This window comes from Phyllostomus hastatus, unplaced genomic scaffold (assembly GCF_019186645.2).
Source record: "Phyllostomus hastatus isolate PE091 unplaced genomic scaffold, TTU_PhHast_1.1 phas_scaffold_397, whole genome shotgun sequence".
Taxonomy (NCBI): domain Eukaryota; kingdom Metazoa; phylum Chordata; class Mammalia; order Chiroptera; family Phyllostomidae; genus Phyllostomus; species Phyllostomus hastatus.
In genome coordinates this window covers 4,031,581-4,050,823 of record NW_025334029.1, presented here as the reverse complement: position 1 = coordinate 4,050,823, position 19,243 = coordinate 4,031,581, and the positions used below count along the sequence as shown (strand labels likewise).

General features: G+C 41.0%; 1 protein-coding gene across 6 annotated transcripts in view; it reads left to right on the top strand.

The window, feature by feature from the left end:
• The window catches only part of TMEM185A (transmembrane protein 185A), a 50,218-nt gene extending 31,247 nt beyond the window's left edge, over positions 1–18,971 (top strand). For 2 of the 6 annotated variants that reach the window (XM_045820533.1, XM_045820535.1), the window contains 7 exons: positions 3,437–3,544; positions 5,641–5,817; positions 8,197–8,404; positions 13,163–13,246; positions 15,272–15,448; positions 15,990–16,113; positions 17,313–18,971. In XM_045820533.1, the coding sequence (XP_045676489.1) occupies positions 5,759–5,817; positions 8,197–8,404; positions 13,163–13,246; positions 15,272–15,448; positions 15,990–16,113; positions 17,313–17,557 (897 nt within the window). In that variant the 5' untranslated portion in view covers positions 3,437–3,544; positions 5,641–5,758 and the 3' untranslated portion in view covers positions 17,558–18,971. The remainder of the gene's footprint in view (positions 1–3,436; positions 3,545–5,640; positions 5,818–8,196; positions 8,405–13,162; positions 13,247–15,271; positions 15,449–15,989; positions 16,114–17,312) is intronic. The other 4 variants (XM_045820530.1, XM_045820531.1, XM_045820532.1 and 1 more) reach the window with 3 other exon arrangements.
• The last annotated feature ends 272 nt before the right edge of the window (positions 18,972–19,243 follow it).

Here is a 19,243-nt window from a genome sequence, read left to right as displayed (position 1 = left end):
TGATCAGTTGGAGGGGGAGGCAAAATGGTTTAAGACAGCAAGATAGTATTCTATGATATTTACAGTAGCAGCCAGTAGAGAAGAGATTGGAGATCCTTTGACTATGTATAGTGTTAACCATGATCTTCTACCCAGCTAGCTGATTCTTAGAAAGGATGGAAAGAAGATAAGACTCTTGTTGGGGAAGGAAGGATTGTGAGTTGGATCTAGAAATCAGTGAGGTTGTGGGAGGTCAGATTCTAAGGTAAGGTGACAGTGAAAGGTAGTAAATAGGTGTAGTGTGTGAGAGAATATATTTAACCACTACAGCATTAGAGTTCAGGAAACTTTGAAATGGGCTAAGTTCTGGGAGGGGTGTTGTGAGCTAATTAAAATTGCATGGAACAGCAATTATTTACAATAATATTAGGTTAACAATCATATGACAGAATCTATGAGATCCAGGTAACAAGAATAGAGAGTACAGAATCTCGAGTAGGGTGCTAATGGGACACATGTGAGTTAAAGGACAGTAGATTAGCAATATACTATGAAAGAGATATCAGGGGAAAGCTGTCAGGTCATACAAAATAACCAGCCTAGCAAAGCAGACTATACAAAAAGAAGAGGGATACAAAAATACTATTAAAAAAAGATGTAAGAATACTGGAAAAATAATAATAATATAAATATGCAATAACTTGCAGGTTGTCTGTAATAGCAGAGTGAAATTTGTCTCAGTGTCCTAGCTGTTGTGATGCCCCTTCTTTGGGTTCAACTTTGATCTTTTCACAGATCCAGGGTTTTGTCTCACTTGTAGGTATTTAAAAAAATAAAAATAAAAAAGGCAGATGAAGGAAGAAGAGATAAAATTGGAGGAAAGAAAGGCGGAAGGAATAAAACAAGAAAGCAGGAAAGAGAGGAAAAAGAAATTAAAAGAATAAAAATAATAAAAATGGAAAAATTAAGAATTGTTTAAAAAAATTGAATCAATTTAAAAAGTCTCTTGGTTTCAAGGTGGCCTAACCGGTTTTTCTGCTCTTGCTTGCTGCCGCAGACTGAGGGGTGATTGGTATGGCTTTTCTTGCTTGGTCAGTGGTGCACACTGTCTGGGAAGCTAATGTGGCTCCTCAGCCCTGCACCCTGGGTGTGGGAATCAGGCGTTTCCCCAGGGTTACTGCTGTGGAGTGGGGTGTGGGGCTGCTCTCCCCGTGTGCCCGTGCCTGTGTGCCCTTGGCTGGGTGGCAGGGAGGCTGGAGCGATTGATCACTTTAGGAGAATTCCCCAAACAGTGTCTTTCTATTCACTCCTTCCTTTTGAGAAATTCCTCCCATTCAAGCCTGCTGCTCCACACAGTGTCCTGTCTCTTCCCACCGCCAAACTCCCCAGTCAGACCAGTGACTGTGGGGATCAGGGCCCACTGAGCGACCCAGCCCCTCCGATGTCCAGAGCCTCCAAAGGTGCTCACAGCCCTTGTGGGTTTGCTAGCACCTGGATTCCATCCAGTGCTGCTCAGACCCTGTTTGGCTGGGGAGGGAGCAGTTGTCCTGGCTCTCTCCCAAGGACTCTGTGGCAAACCCAGCAGCAGGCACTGGGGCTGGGGCTGCAGCTCCCGGACCACACGCTGGTCCCTGGGACCCTACCTTGTTGTAGCACTCTTCTTAGGGTCCAGTTTTTCGGTTCCACCATATTCCTTGGTCCCTTATTTTCACATATGCTGAAGTATGTTGGTTGCTTGCTTCTCTACTCCATAGATCGGTCAGGATTTTCTCCCCTGAGCAGAGGGAAGCCGAATCTGCTCCTTCCTACTCTGATGCCATCTTAGATCTCTCAAATATTAATATTTTCTACTGTATTTTGAAGTTTTCTTATTAGTTATATAAATATTTGCAGTTGTTAGATCCTCTTTGACAAATTGACCTCTTTATCATTATGAACTGCCTCTATTTATATCTAGTAATTTTCCTTATTCAAAAATATGCCTTGTCTCATATTGTGATAGATGGAATGTGTTCCTGAAGATGTGCAAGCCCTAAGCCCTGGAACCTGTGAATATCTTATGTTACATGATAAAGGAGACTCTGTAGATGTATTTTATTTTACAGTATTAATTTCTATTGCTTCCAGAACAAATTACCACAGATTTAGCATCTTAAAACTACACAAACTTATTATCTCACAGTTTTGTAGGTCAGAAGTACAGGTACAGCATGGCTTTAGTATCAATCTTTTGGTGTCTCTGGGCCACACGGGAAGAAGAGTTGTCTTGGAGCACACATTAAATACACAAACAGTAACAAAAACTGATGAGCAAAAAAAAAAAGGTTTTAAGTAAATTTACGATTTTGTATTAGGCCATATTCATAGCTATCCTGGACCACATGTGGCCCACGTGTTGTGGGTTGGATACCCTTGGACTTAGTTGAATCTTCTGTTTAGAGTCTCACAAAGTTAAAATGAAGATAGAAGGGCTGTGCAGGAGGTCCTTGAAGAGAGTCATTTCATTATAACACTGATGAGATACCGTAAGACCTTAACTCTCGTTTATATCATTTAACCTGTAGTAAAATTGGTTTTGTTTATGTCATTTTGCTTAAAGTCGCAGAACCTGTCAACAGTATTAACTGAGGACTTACTATATTCCTTTTTGGAAGGTCTGGGGATTGATTGGTCTGTTTCCAGACTCGTTCAAGTTGTCAGAATTTAGTTCCTTGTGGTTATAGGGCTGAGGACATCATCTCCTTCATAGCTGTCAACTAAGAATCATTCTCAGCTTCTTGAGTTTGCCTGTATTCCCTGGTTCATGGACCCCTTCCTCTGACTTCAAAGCCAGCCAAAGCAGGTCATGTCCTTCTCATGTTTGAAATCTATCTTCCCCTTCTGTCTCATCTCTCCTCTCCCCCACATTTCTCTGACTTACTTATATGCAGCCTTTTGCTTTTAAGGGCTCATATGATTTCACTGGACTCACCTAGATAATCTGGAATAATCTCCCTGTTTTAAGGTCAGCTGATTAGTAACCATAATTCTATCTGCAAACTTTTTTCATGGTAGTACCTAGATTTGTGATTGATTGAATAACCATAGGACAGGAAATTTAGGGAACATCTTTTGAATTATGCCTACCATGGCTATGGACTTAAAGATAAGGAAGGAATAGTATCTTGGATTATCCGTGGACCCAACATAATCACATGAGCTCTTAAAAGCAGAGAACTTTCTCAGGAAGCAGGAGCAATATGGCAGAAGGAAAAGTCAGGAGAATTCCAAGCATGAGAAAGATGTGATATGCTATTGCTGGTTTTGAGATGTGAAGTCCTATGTATAGGGATTAGAGAGGGACTCCTAGGATCTAAGGGGGGCCCCCACCTGACAGCCGCAAAAAACCTGGGATCTCAGTCCTAGAAACACAAGAAACCAGAATGCCAACAACCTGAATGAAGCAAATTCTTCCCAGGGTCTCCTGAAAAGAGCCCAGCCAACTAACATCTTGATTTCAGCCTTATGAGATTGAACAGAGAGACCAACTAAGCCTGTCTGGACTTCTGACATATAGAACTATAAGGTAATACATTGTATTATTTTAAGCTTCTAATTTTGTGGTAATTTGTTACAGCAGCAATAGAAGACTAAAATAGATATTAATATAGTCATTCCAACTTTCTTCTTTTTAAAAAAATTATTTATTTATTTTTAGAGAGAGGGGAAGGGAGGAAGAAAAAGAAGGAGAGAAACATCAACGTGTGGTTGCCTGTCATGTGCCCCTACTGGGGACCTGACCCGCAACCCAGTCATGTGCTCTGACTTGGAATTGAACCAGCAACTCTTTGCTTCCCAGGCCAGCACTCAGTCTACTGAGCCACACCAGCCAGGGCTTATTCCAACTTTCTTTTGATTAGTGTTTTCTTGAAAACCTTTTCTGTCCTTTTGCTTTCGTTCTGTCTTTGAGTTTATAGGTAGATAAAGTGGGTTTCTTATAGATAGAATACAGTTGTCTTGCTTTTAAAATCTAATCTGACAATCTTGACTTTTAATTGGTATTTATATAATTTACATTTAATGTAATTGTTGATAGAGTTGGGGTTTAATTAATTTCTTGCTACAGCCTGGAAAGAGCCTCTAGTCAGTAAGCTGAGACAATAATAGCGTTTATCTTCTTTGTTTTTCCTTTTCTTCTGCCATCATGGTCCTTTACTGCCTGTTGTCCAACATCTAAAAATTGTTGTTTCAGCCCTAAGTGCAGGCCTGTGAACCAAAGGGTCACCAGTTGATTCCCGGTCAGGGCACATGCCTGGGTTGCAAGCCAGATCTGTGGTGGGGGGTGTGAGAGAAGCAACCACACATTGATGTTTCTCTTCCTTTCTTTCTCCTTCCCTTACCCTCTCTCTAAAACTAAATAAGATCTTTAAAAATTTCTAAAAATAAATAAAAAATATTGTTTCATATATTTTGTCCAATTTCTTGTTTAAGGTGGGAAGGAGACTCCCATTCCTCTTATTACATAAAAAAGTAGAAGTGGAAATCCTCAACAATGTAATTTCTTCCTTCTTTAAGAAAAATATTTTACTTATTTATCTTTAGGGAGAGGGGAAGGGAGGGAGAAAGAGGGAGAGGAACATCAATGTGTGGTTGCCTCTAGTGCACCCCTACTGGGGACCTGGCCTGCAACTCAAGCATGTGACCTAACTGGGAATTGAACCAGCGACCCTTTGGTTTGCAGGCTGGCACTCAATCCATTGAGCCACACCAGCCAGGGCAACAATGTAATTTCTAATTAATATTTTAAGGATATACTCTTTAGGAAATCCTTTTCATGTGGAAAGAGGGAGAAATGAAGAGAAATTTATTCAGTCATGAAAAATATAATACATGTACTAAAATGTTACTGTATATGAACAGGACAGATGACAGCCTTTTATTTTTATTTTTTAAAATATTTTATTTTTTATTTATTTTTGGAGAGGGGAAGGGAGTGAGGGAAACATTAATGTGTGGTTACCTCTCACATACTCCCTACTGGGGACCTGGCCCGCAACCCAGGCATGTGCCCTAGACTGGGAGTCAAACCAGAGACTCTTTGTTTCACGGGCCAGCACTCAATCCACTGAGCCACACCAGCCAGGGCCAAATGGCAGCCTTTTAAAAAACAGAATCAAATAATCAGCCAGTGACAGAATTTGACCATATCCTGAACATATCAACCTTTTCCAGTCTCCATGTCTTGGTATGGCTAGTTCCTTCTGCTTGGCATGCATCCTCATCTTACATCCTTTTCGGCCTCGCAGTGTTCCATGTTTCCTTTCGAACCAGTTCCAAGGTTATCACCTCTGTGCTTCCCCTGGTACCCCATCTTTACTCTGGTGGGCTCCCATCACACCTTGCTCCATAGCACCATTATGGCACATGTCATGCTATATTATAAGTATATGTTTCTATGTGGATGCCCTCCTACAGGAAGCCCTGGAAAGCAGGGAACTGATTTCAGTCTTCTTTATGTTTCTCTTATCCCCTAACAAAGTATGTAACATAGAACTTTTTAGTAAACTGTTGTTGAATTATAACTATTTTCATGTCTAAAAGATACTGCTATTATTATTCCCCATTTCAGTATCACATATTTATAAATGTGAACCCTTTTTAATCGTTTTACTTTTCTCCTAGTAAATTCCTCATCTATGCCTGTCTACTGCTATTCTCTGTGCTGCTGGCTCTTCGTCTGGATGGCATCATTCAGTGGAGTTACTGGGCTGTCTTTGCACCAATATGGCTGTGGAAGTTAATGGTCATTGTTGGAGCCTCCATTGGAACTGGAGTCTGGGCACGAAATCCCCAATATCGGTAATACTGCTTTATAAAACCCATTAGTCTATACTGAGGGAGCAATATCTTGGTTTTCACTTTGGATAAAGTAAGTAGTGTTTTCTTTTCTACCTATCTTATAGTTTTAAGAACTATAATACAGGCAAACTGAGTTCTAGTCTGAATTTTTAAAAATTATGTGTTTGACTTGCATTTTATTGCAAAAGCAGTGTTATTTTGGATAGTTCGTTTCCTAGGCAGCTTACAAAAACCAATGTAATCTAAAGTACATGCCAAGTATAGAACTGTTATGGCCATGCTAAACTAGGAAGTATGAAACCACTGTATTTGTAGAAGTTCTACAAACGAAAGTTCTAGCTCTAATCATTGGGGATATATCCTGCTCTAGTTCAGTCCTGGAACTAGGCCTCCTCTTGTCTCAGACTCCTAGTTCTGGAGCTTTAGGACTGTTCTCAGTGTAAGGGAGGTAACTTGACCATGGAGAAATGAATTCCTGAAATGGCGAAAGAAGAGGCCCAGATGCTGTGCAGGAAAGCAGAGCCTTTGGTAGTTGGGAAGATGTGTGACCTTTACCTTCAGCTCTTCTGTGCCTTTCTTCTTGGATGGCTTAGCTGTTCCTATTGCCAGGAGTGAAATCACGCCAGTGTGTAGCCTGGAGCTGCTGGGGCCTTTCAGAGTCTCTTTCCTCCCTTGCAGAGATTGGAACTCCAGAAAAGATAAAAAGGGGGAACTGAGAAAGGGCTATTCTAAACCTGCACCAGGATTGTGGGAAGTGAAGGAATACACAGTAGACAGATGCAGAAGAAAAGGAGGAACACATGCAGCTGCTCATGTGAGAAAAGTATAGATGTTACGATACTCAACTTGTTTAATTCTTGGTAATTGACATTAAAATCTTATTTTTACTTTAATGTTTTATAAGACTTAGATCTTGTAAAACAACATTACTACATACATGTCTAAGAACTTTAAAATAGCCACACAAAAAGCCTTGGCAGATGGAGGACATTCATGTGTAGCTGTTTTAAAGTTATTAGATTCTTTTCAGATTACCTGTATGGCTGCAAATCTTTTTTTTTTTAATGAGACACTTTCAGATATCTAACATTTACTACTCCAAAAATTAAAAGTTAAATTACTGAACATTTGGGATATCATTAATTGACATTTAGAATCTTTTTGAACTTTTCACTTTTGTTTAAGGTGTTTGGAACAAGGAAAGGAATTGTATGTATGTAGTTTAGTGTACTAAGTATACAGATGTGGTCACCCTGGTATCAACAGTAGTCAAGGAAACATTGTTGGGTCCTAGAGAGATAACCATTGACTTTATTTTCTCTGTGTTCTAAACTCAGTTGTATTTATCATCATCAAGACACATTATAAATGTTCATCCATATTTTGAATGAAACATTGTAGGCCTTCCAAATTTATTATGAAGCATTTTCCTGATTAGTGGCATTATTATTTTTCTGTTGTTCATCTGGTAAGTTCATGCATGATATTTAGACAGCCAATAAAACTGACTCTGTTTAAGAACAGTTTTAACTTTTTTGCTTTTCTCTCTTTCATCTGCAGGTATTAATTCATCCTAATGGAATAGAAAGGAAAATAAAAAGGCATTAATACTTTTTATTTGCATTTTAAAATAGCACCTAACAATAGTTACTGTATTTTCTTGAAATATAACTCACACTTGTTCATGGAGTTAGAGTTATTTTTATAATAGTGCATGAAATGTGATTTACATGGGTTTTAATTCATTAAGAAATGAGGATCAGTCCTGGCTAGTGTGGCTCCATGGATTGAGTGCCAGCCTGTGCACCAAAAGGTCGTCAGTTCATTTCCCAGTTGGGGCACATCCCTTGGTTGCAGGCCAGGTCCCCAGTTGGGGGAGTACAAGAGGCAATTGATAGATGTGTCACTTGCACATTGATATTTGTCTCCCTCCCTTCCCCTTCTCTAAAAGTAAATAAAATCTTAAAAAAAGAAAATGAGGATCATAAGATTTAATGTATATTTGTCAGTTTTTAGCAATAGAAGTGATCAACTTGAATAATCTTAGAAGTAGATGAATTTAAAGTTATGAACTAAAGTGTTTTATATACTAGATGAAATAATAACTGGTTATTACTTCTGAGAATATCTTTATATTGTTAAAACTTTAAGTCTGGTTTGGTTGTACTGTTTATTTCTTGTCATGTATTAGTTCTATATTTAAAGGATCACCTATTACATATTAAGTTTAAGTTAGCTTTCTACTTGATATTTCCTTTGCTTTTTGTCAAATTTGCAAATACAACTCACATTATCAACATAAGTTGGTATTTTCCCTGGACTGTTTGTTTATTATGGAGACTGAACTGAGGATATTTTTCTTCTTCTATCTTGTTTTAGAGCAGAAGGAGAAACATGTGTGGAGTTTAAAGCCATGCTAATTGCAGTGGGTATCCACTTACTCCTGTTGATGTTTGAAGTGCTGGTCTGTGACAGGATCGAGCGAGGCAGTCATTTCTGGCTTCTGGTCTTCATGCCGTTGTTCTTTGTTTCCCCGGTGTCTGTTGCAGCTTGTGTTTGGGGCTTTCGACATGACAGGTCACTGGAGGTAAGATTTCGATTTCATACATTTAAGAATAGTCAGTTATTGTATGTAGATTTCTTGCCCTTTATTAGGAAGAGATTGATCATTAACTCTAGGTTATGGTATATAAGGAAACAAAAGACCAGGGAAAGAATCACATTTTACTTTCTTCAGTTAAAACACTGGGTTTTCACCCAGACAATCAACCTTCTTCCAGCTTTACATCTTTGCCTGCCCACCTGTTTCAGTCAGACTTTCCATGAGCAAGGGAACCAATAGGATAGATGAAGATGTAGTTAGATATAGATGATATAGATATAGATATAGATTATAGATATAAGCTAATTTATTTTAAGGAGTAACTCATTCAGGGCAGGACTGGGATCCCATTTCACTGCATGTGCACTGAACAGCATGAAAGCTGTGGGCCCATGGCCCTGTGTAGATTGGTTCTGGGGAGAACTTGACACTTGCTTTGTGGGTAAAAAGTGGAATAAGGAGATGGCAGTTGGGTTGGAAGGAAGCTGGAAGGAGGCTTACTTAGGGTGTGTGAACCTTGAGAGGAAGGTACCTGTGGAGAGGAAGAGTGATGGAGCAAGGGCCTGTGGGAAATAGAGGGAATAGGACCCTGAGCATCAGGAAGAGCTTGGCCTTGAAAAGGGAGAATACTTTCTCTGGTGCCTCATGAGGGGAAGGGTATGGGTGGGCTGTGGAGGAAGACATCCCCAGAGGGTCCACTTTTACTCTCATCATTGTTCCCGAGACTGAACAGTCCAACCACTTGTCTGCACTGCTCCCCCTGTGGCTGCTTGCCAAGAGTATTAAAATTCCATGAGGTAGTTTGATTAGGAAAAAAATGTCTTAAAAAAATCCTGGGGAGACAGTAATTTGAGCAAGGTTGAGAAGTTCTCAGTTAGATCCTCCTTTCTCCCCTGCATCCTGTTACCTAGTCATCTCTACATGGTGCCCTTTCATACCCCCTGTTCCCCAGAGTCATTTGAGACCTTTATCTGTTCTCTCTCATCCCTGCCTGTCCATCTTCTCCCCTTGGCAGATGCTTGCACTTTAGCCCCTTTCCCCTTTCTGTTCTAAGCATTTTCTCCTGAACTTATTCATACTGTCTTCAGTAACTTTGATCTCTCTCATCAGAATGAGAAGACAAAATGACAGCAGCAAAACCTTCTCAAGTCTTCTGGCATTATGCCTTTTCCTTCCATTCACTAAAAGGTTTTCCAAAACAGTGTTGTTCTAACCTCATACTCCCTGCTCATCCCCTACATACTCTGAAACTGGCACTGTGCACCCTCTGGCCAAATCCAGTGGGCCCTGTTGCCTTCCTTTGGCCACTCTGCAGACACTCCTGATCCTTTGACCAATCTGACCACCTCTGTCTTAGGCTCCATTGTGGTTTCTTAGGATTCTAGACTTGAGCATTTTCTGTTCTCACTGTGCATACTTTCTCTGAATATCTTATCTACACTCCCTGTTTCCACTGCCACTTATGTGCTATCACCTCCTAAATTCATATTTCTAAACTCATATTTCTCTTTATGCCTCTCTTGCTTTGCATGTTTTTCTATTACCTAAGGAAACAATGTAAAACAAAGCTTTAAAAATCATTTGTAAAAGATTCCAGTAAATAAAGTCACTGAGATATAACATTTTAGATAGTACCTATTTGGTTCAGCATTTCTCAGTGGGTGATGGAGTATGCAGTTGGCCTTCTGGATAGGAAATGTTTTATTTAACAGGACTGTCCTATGCATTGCAGGACCTTTGCCCACTAAATACTAGGGGAGATACTCCCTTCCTTCCAGTCTTTGTGACATCTAGTAGTGCTCCAACACATGCCTAGCCTCTCCCCAAGAGGGTAGCTGTCATCCAGGTTGAAATGTACCGACTTGGGTAGGCGATGAGAAGGAGGTTTAAGAAAACTGAAAATTTGTTACCTTGTTCCTTAGAAATCAAAAGCAAATGCAAGGGCTAGGACTGCAATGAACATGAAATGGTATTTTCCTAATGCAGAGTTATAGAAACTCAGTCATTCATATAGTCACAGTCTTGGCATTCCTGCCTACAAGAAGAAATATCATCCTGGAAGTTGAGCTCCCCTTTGATTCTTGTATTCCAGAAGGAGGAGTACCAACATTCACTAAAGGGTGTTTGGGGATAGGCTCATACATATATGTGAAGGAGGGTGGCCAGGGTGCCCTATACAGGAAGGGAAGGAGAAAATATGTCATATTGAGTGAACTATGGTGGCTCAAATATAACTAGAGCACCGTTTTACAAACTTCAGAGTTTTTGGAGATGAATAGTGGTAATATTTGCACAATACAAATGTACCTAATATCACTTAACTGTAAAAGGTCATTGAGATGGTAAATTTTATGATCTGTGTATTTTACCACAGTAAAAAATATATGCCTGGCCCTGGCTAGTGTGGCTCAGTGGATTGAGTGCTTGCCTGTAAACCAAAGGGTCACTGGTTCAATTCCCAGTCAGGGCACATGCCTGGGTTGCGGGCCAGGTTCTTAGTGGGAGGTACATGAGTAGCACCATACATTGGTGTTTCTCTCCCTCTCTTTATCCCTCCCTTCTCCTCTCTTAAAAATAAATAAATAAAATCTTTTTAAAATATATGCATTGAATATAAAGTAGAAAGGAGGACATTGTGGCAGTTAGAGAAAAGGGAGGCTGTATAGAGGGATTGGGCTGAGTAGGGGCCATATCCTCAGTGTCAAAGCATGTGCCAAACTACCCTAGGTTCCATAGTAAACTCACAGGGGCACCAAAAATGTCCAAAGAGGTATTGGACATTTTTGAGGAAAATGCAGTAATATCTGTCATCTGTGGGGACACCATAGTTGCTCCAGGTAGTTTATGGTTTTACATTCCTTTTGATAACATCACAGAAGAAGCTGAGTTGTTGGCAGATGAGAAGGTAGTAACATGCAAAACTACCTATGAAGAACAGGTGACAAGGGTATAAATGTCTTGAGAAATTATGCATTTCCCAACAGGCACACCTATCCCCTTAGGAATTAGTTGTGCTTATTTAAGAATGAAATAAAAATATTTTTCTTTCAATTTATGTGGGGTTTTTCTTTTTTTGGATGGCTCTTAGGACACAAATACTAAATTTAGATCTAATTACATAAATAAATGGAACTATTAGGTACTTCTTTTTACCCACATTCCTATGAAAGTATTGCTGAGTCACTAAACGCCCTTTGAACTGAGAACTTTTGAGAAGCTCTTGCCCAGATCCAGTGGCCTCATGAGATTTTACTTCTGTAGGCATTAGTCAGCTATTGAAGAGTAGTAAGCACTGCAAGCAGAAGACAGGCAATATGGAGAGCATTGGGGACCTGAGGGCCTTTAGGACTGGAGGCTGGGAAGCTTATCAGAGGGCTATTGGAGTACTTTGGGTGTTGGGGATGAGGAGGGCCTAACTAGGCAATATAGTCTGGATGGTAGAGAGAGGACAGGATGTAGTGAGTGAATAGGAGAATGTGGGAAAAGGAATATAGGGTGCTTTCTGGATCATGGTTTGGGTAATTAGGCCACTAATTACCTTACAGCAAGATGGGAGACTGTCAAAGGGGTGGGACAGGGTAAAGGTACAGGGAGTAATGAACTCAGTTTGGGACTGGCTTTATCTGAGGTGCCTCAAGGAGAGCTAGGTCTGGCCACAGCAGGAAGGCTAGACTGGAAACAGATTAGAGGACCAGTCAGTAGGAGGTAATACAAACCAGCAGTGTGGATGACATTTCTTCTCCTCCACCCCCAAGGCAGAGCAAGTGAGTGAAATCATGTGTTTGTGTGTATGCCTCTCTAGTGGGGAGAGAAGACTGAGTTTAGTGCTCTGGAGAACATCCCCATCTAAGGAGAGGAAAGGAGACTGAAAAGAACTGTCAGAGTACCAAGAGGTGGGCAAGACTGTATGGGGACCCTAGATGGAGGAAGGGGTGGTCAGCAATATCAAATGCTGCAGAGATGACCATAGGATGTGAACTGAAATGGTGTGATGCTGGAGAGGTTATTGACAACTTTGATAAAAGAAGTTTCTGGGTGGTCATAGGAGTGGAGGCCATATCACAGTATATAAAGCTAGGAATGGCAGGGGCCATGGGACTTAAGTATCCATGATCTCTTACCAAGTTTGAAGGTCATGAAAAGAGAGAACTAGAGCTAAGGGGGCATACTGGATCAAGGAAAGGGTGAGTTCATTTGGTTTTGGGGTTGTTTTGTGTATAATGGGAATGACTTGAACTTGTTTCTGAGTTTCTGGGAAAGATCAGTGGAATAGGTAGGGTTAAAGATACAGTAAAGTATTTATAATTGATATCTTGATGTGACAAGTACTTCAGCAGCCAGAAATGAAGTGGTGGATGCAGGGCTGAGTCCTGGGTACAAGGAAGAAATACAGAGATGGTTAGGAATAGAGATGTGTGTGGATAGAGGCAGGCAGGAAGCTTAGAGAGTCCTGTGGATTGCCTCTATACTCAGCCAGCCTGGAAAGAAGGTCATCACCTAGATGAACATGAAGGGCAGAACAGCCACTAAGCAGAAGAGTCAAAGCAGAAAACCAGGGGCAGGTTTCTCCTTGGCATAGCACTGCTTCACTCCTGTGGTACTAAAACTCTGTCAGTCCCAGTGTAACTTAATAAAACATTCACTATGTTGTAATAGGCATTTAATTTTAGTATGTTAGCCAAATAATTGCAGTATTGAATACAACTTTTACTTTGTTTAACTGATTCTTCTCTTGATTTTTAGTTGGAAATCCTGTGTTCTGTCAACATTCTCCAGTTTATATTTATTGCCTTAAGACTGGACAAGATCATCCACTGGCCCTGGCTTGTATGTAACTTTTTAAATCCTTAAATAAACTTTTTTTATTATAAAAGTAATTTGTGTTCATTGTATGAAATTTAGAAAAGACCTGTGAGCATAGGTAATAGAATAATAATCACCCATAATCTACTGGGAAATAAGATGTTTAGAGTATTTTATTTCCTTGTTTCATGGTTTATTGTTTCATAAAGATAATTGACAGTATACTACATATATAATTTTGTGTCCTGCTTATTTGTTCTAATGTTGTATCATAAACATTTTCCTATATCAATAAAAAGTCTTTAAAAACATGATTGTTAAGCCTTAGTTGATGGAAAATATTCTTCAAATGCATTCACCAACTCATCCCCTTATTTCTGAATATGGAGATTGTTACTAGTGTTTTGTGCTTATAAATCATGCTATATAAAAATCTTTGCTTGCGTTTTTCATTGTTTTCTTAGGCAACACTCCAGAAACAGTATTACTAGGTCAGAGGGTGGGAACTTTTTGAGATTTTGAAATAGATATTGCACTGCCAGTTTACTTTTCAAAAAGGTTATGCCAATTTGTACTCCTACCAAGGGTGGTGTCTAAGTCATGCTTATAACCTGTGGTTTCAATTAATATGTGTTTGGTTAATAATGACTGTACATAGATTTATGGATGGATGGATGGATGGATGGATGGATGCATTCATATGTGTGTGTGTGTATGAAGCTACAAATAAGAGAATGCACTATGGTTTCAACTATTAATGCATAGAAGGAAGATAAGAATAAAGGTAGAAGAGCTACATTACATCTGGGAGGTAGTCATGCCAGTGTCTTTTTCCCCTCTGCTGCCTGATGTGTATTTTTGCATGTAGACATTTTCTGCAATTCACATGGCTTACCTTTAAAAAAAAGAAAATAAAAAAATATAGTAAAAATATTCATTTGGTGGCAGGGAAGAAAATAAGGGAACATGTGTTACCTTCACAATGAATAAAGACAAGACTCATCACTTCTGCCCAAGGTCTTTGATAAAATATTCAAAATAGAAAATACTGTCCAGGCACCCATGCTACATATTCAGGGTGCTGTGTCTGGAGAATGGAAATTGGGTTTCAGACTTTCTGTTTTGATATGGAGGAAACAAACCTTGGTAAGACCAAAATTTTAGTGTAAGGTAAATCAGAAAAAAAAATGGAGTTGTGAATGTTTTCTGTAGGTAAACAGAGGGATTTTTCCAGGCCTAATGCTGTGCAGGTTCCAGCAGATGAAGCAGTCTAATTGCACATTTCCCACAGTGATCAGAAGAGACCAAATGAGGCCATTAGGACCTCTAACATTTTGCCCATGGAGGGGAATGCCACTAAATGATAGTCTGATCACAGGGAAGAGGCTGTGTATAGACTTTACAGAAAAACCTATGATCAGGAATTCCAAGCTACTCAGGAGGACAAAAGCCTGTGGACTTGTAGGGGCATCAAACAAGGTCCTTCTGGTACAACAACAATAGTCACAGAACCCACATAGGAAAGGTGGCCAGGACCAAGTAACAGAGCCCTCCCAGTATCAGTGTGCAAGTTGGTGGAGGGTCTATTCACCCATGGCAACTGAAGCTTCCAGAGCATACATTCCTATGTACCATACATGGTACTTTTTAGCCAAAGTACCTCTGTCAGAATGGGAAAATGACCTGTAAAGAAGGTGTGTTAGGGTGAGATGGGGTGAATGCATGGGGTGTCAGCACTATCTTGTTTCCCTGGGGATTGGGAGCAAGAGGGAGATGCTGGCAGAGCAGATACAGGCTGAGTTATATCCTACCTTAGGAAAAGGAGCTCCAAGTCTCTTCACCTGAAGAGTGATCCATGGTGGCACAGTTACAGGGCAGGTGGCAGGTCCCACAGTTGGCACACTCTGTGTCCTCACAGCATTCCCAGCATGTGGGGCTGTTGGCATTCATACTTGCAATGTTTTCAACACTAGATCCAGCAAGGGGTTGACTATCCCCTCAGATGCTTGGGCAGAAAGTAGACTAAAGATATTTTTCTCCTTCCCTCAGGTTGTGTGTGTCCCACTGTGGATTCTCATGTCCTTTCTGTGCCTGGTGGTTCTCTATTATATTGTATGGTCTGTCCTGTTCCTGCGCTCCATGGATGTGATTGCAGAACAGCGAAGGACACACATAACAATGGCACTGAGCTGGATGACCATTGTCGTGCCTCTTCTTACTTTTGAGGTAGGTTTGACAGCAGAATTACCAAGGTCCTGAGGCTACCCTTCCCTATGGAAAGCACCCTGCATACCTATAAGGGCAGTTAACTTTCCCTGGAAGTCACCATGAGCCAACGTTTGGAGAGCATGCCAAGAGAATGACAGTAAAATTAGAACATTGTTTCTTTAGGGGGAGACTGGGGGCTGGCAGTGAGAAATGCACCTTTCTAGGTATGATGCACCTATATGCATCAATTTTGTCTACTTATGGAAAGAGAAAGTTGGGTGTTGTATTTCATGTATGAGTTCTATGGAGAACTATAGGATGGATGCACTGTTGTCTCCTTAAAACCAACACCAGGAGGGGATTCCCATAATAATCCTGGTATTGGATACTTTGCAGGTGGACAGATTTTGTTTCCTCAGAAGTAGAGGATTTCTGTGGTCTCCCAAAGAGCTAACTTTATCCCCTTATGAGACCTGATGAGGGAGGAATGCTCAGGCTTCAGACATTGTCTGTTTTCAGATGCAGTATCCAAGAACCTCAACTGTTTCTCTTTTCTTAGATACTGCTGGTTCACAAACTGGATGGCCATAATGCATTCTCCTGTATCCCAATATTTGTCCCCCTTTGGCTTTCCTTGATCACTCTGATGGCAACCACATTTGGACAGAAGGGAGGAAACCACTGTATGTACTCAGCATTTCAGAAATCCTTGACCTGTGTGTGTATGCATGTGCATGTGACCCTGCTATATGAAAGGATGCACCATAAGGCCCCAGTTTAAAGAGTTTATATGGGAAAACTGGTACTGAGGAAGGTCTGGAGTCTTACAAGGGAAGGGCATGCTGCCAACCTTGCTTTTCTTGCCCTGCACTATGGCCTCCCTAGTAGTACACTAGAGTTTGAGGTAGGACTGACCATGGTAGGTGACCTGTGTCAACCATTTCCTGTCTGTTGCAACATGGGAATCAAGGTACCTCCTTCTCAGGGGATCCTGAGGAGTAGATGAAAATCCACATAACCCACTGAACCCTAGGACTCCTCCTAGGTCTTATTTCCTCCTCACTTTCCCCCTATCATTCCTGACATCACTAGATCTTGTCAGTGGTGTACTGCTTGCTCTCTCTTCCTCTCCACCTACATGCTGTGATACCCAGGTCTGAAGTAATCTATGAGGAGAGCCCCTTCCTCACTAAACTGAGAGCTCCTTTGCATGTAGCCTTCTGGAAGCCAGTGGGCTTGGATGTCACTCTTTGTCACATGTTAGTTCTAGATGCCACAGGTATTTGAGATTCACTAGAGCAAGTACTCAACCTGGAGCATCCATCAGAATCCCTGGGAGGGCCTTTACAAGCAGACCGTCCAACCCACTGAAGCTGATATAGGAGGTATGGGCTGGGCCAAGATTGTATCCCTACCAAGGGAACACTATCATGGCTGGAGTAAGAAACCCACTTGGAGTTCCATGGAGCTCAGGTCTGACTTCTTGTCTTTAGTGGGCATTTAGGTCTTACTCAGTCTCCATTTATTTTTTTCCCTGGTACATTTTATTTTTTTATTGTTGTTAAGTTACAGTTATCCTCATTCCCGCCCCCATTACTCTCCCCTGCCCTGCCCATACCCCCCCACATTCATTCTTGCTCCCTATTGTCATTGTCCATGGGTCCTTTATACATGTTCCTTGACTTGACCCAGAGACATGGAAATAAAGAGGAAACTGACAGTGACCAGAGGGGAGGGAGGAGAGGGATAACAGGGGACAAAGGGGGAAAGGACAAGTCAGTCTTCATTTCTAAGACATCAGGATAAAACTCATTCAGGAAAGAAAAATAATATGAAATGCAGTGCAGGCTAGTATTTGAAAAGGTACATTCTTCTTTTTCAGGGTGGTTTGGTATTCGCAAGGATTTCTGTCAGTTTCTCCTTGAAATCTTCCCATTTCTGAGAGAATATGGAAACATATCCTATGACCTCCATCATGAAGATAATGAAGAAACAGAAGAAATCCCAGTTCCGGAACCTCCTAAAATTGCTCCTCTGTTTCGAAAGAAGACCAGGGTAGTTATCACCCAGAGCCCTGGGAAGTACATCCTCCCACCTCCCAAATTAAATATTGAAATGCCAGATTAGACACCACTTCCTGTGGCAGAACCCAAGTGCACTGGGATGCATGCACTCCTCTACCTTCCTCTGCCTCTTTGTTGCAATCCCTCCCAGAACTGGAACTGGAGCTAGAGTTCTAGGTACTTCCATCTCATGCCTTGTTTGCACTCAATGCCTTCCAGTGACTCAGCACAATGGGACACACAGGTGGCAGGTGAATGGGACATGTGCAGTGGTTTAGGGTGTGTCAGTGGATGTGGATGCATTGGAGGGAGCACATGTGAGAGGGAGAGATCAAGCTGGTTCAGACCCATTGGTGATGGCTAATTAGGCTAGAGAAGTAACATATATAGAGCTGGTTTTCAAAGATCTAAAATTCCTATCAAAAGTGTTATTTGAAAATTATTTTTAAACCAGGCCAGCATCACCTTAGCTCAAATTCTCCTGTTGTGGCATAGTCAGTAGGAACTGTAAATAGGTGTTTCTGGCACCACATGTGTATCCACACCATCATTACTGTTTGTGTTCTTGCTGTGTAAATAGTTTCTATTTGGGCATGCTGACAGCAGTTTTTAATGGCACATCAGTGAGCCCTTTCTAATGGAGTGACTATGCTTGTATAGTATTTATATAAATAGTTTAGCATTGTAATATACCATGTTAAATCCTAGTTCTGTACAGTATATTCTGTTACAGTATTTTTTTACAAGCTTGTACTGGAGACATACATGTTCTGTTGCAGAAGTAGAAGTTGGTGGTACACCTGTTCCACCCACTGTGGTGCCACCTCTTAACAGGACATCTACATTTCCTCTTGAATTTCTCTATATACATAGTAGCTGCTACTGCAGAGAAGCCCCAATAAGCAAGAAATGCCTGTGTTTTTCTAACATTCTGGGAATATTGGCTTGCCAGAAAACTAGTACTATTTGAAACTGGAACACTGAAGGAAGTTTCTGAGACTAGGAACAGCCAGTGGAATTATGTATATGAGAAGATATGAGGCTTTTTGTCTGCCCCCAACAAGAATGCTTCTGTCTGGACCCTTGCTTTTGAGTAGGAGGGCAGTTGCTTCAAGAGTTGGTGGTAAAGCCAAGTGTCAAAGGGGAAGAAATCAGATCCTATAGGTAACAGCCTCCTGCCTGGGAACAAGTAGGCCATTTTATAAAAGAGGGTAAAAGGAGCACTGACATTCTCATCCAGAAAAAGAGTAGAGGGTTTAAGGTAGGCATCTGCCAACTTGCCTAAACCAAGCTCAACTGATGTCCACCACATATGTGACTCTAGCCTGGCCCTGGCTACCAGCCAGACTGTTCTGTCTAGGGGGAAGGGAGACATTTGGAATGGTGGAGCCTTTCCTGTTTGGTGTGTAACAAATGTAGATCAGTCTACTATTTTTGTTTCCTTTAGCTTGTTCAATAAATTGGTTCCTCATTTTCAATGTGCTCTGTATGGGTCTTGCTTTACATACAGTACAGGACACTGGAGTTTTTCTGAGCCAACAGGGAAGCAAATTGCTAGCTGCCACAGGTGGTTGAGGCATGTAGGGGTGGGTGAAAGTCCCTGTCCCTAATGAGTCTTCAAGTACAGCCTAAACATGCAGTATGCAGATGGAAAGAGTGGTGTCACAGAGATTCTACTGTTGGCTGGAGAATGTTCCAATTGTTAAAGTTCAGGAACCTAGCCTTATGAAAGTGTTATTGAGTTCTAAGA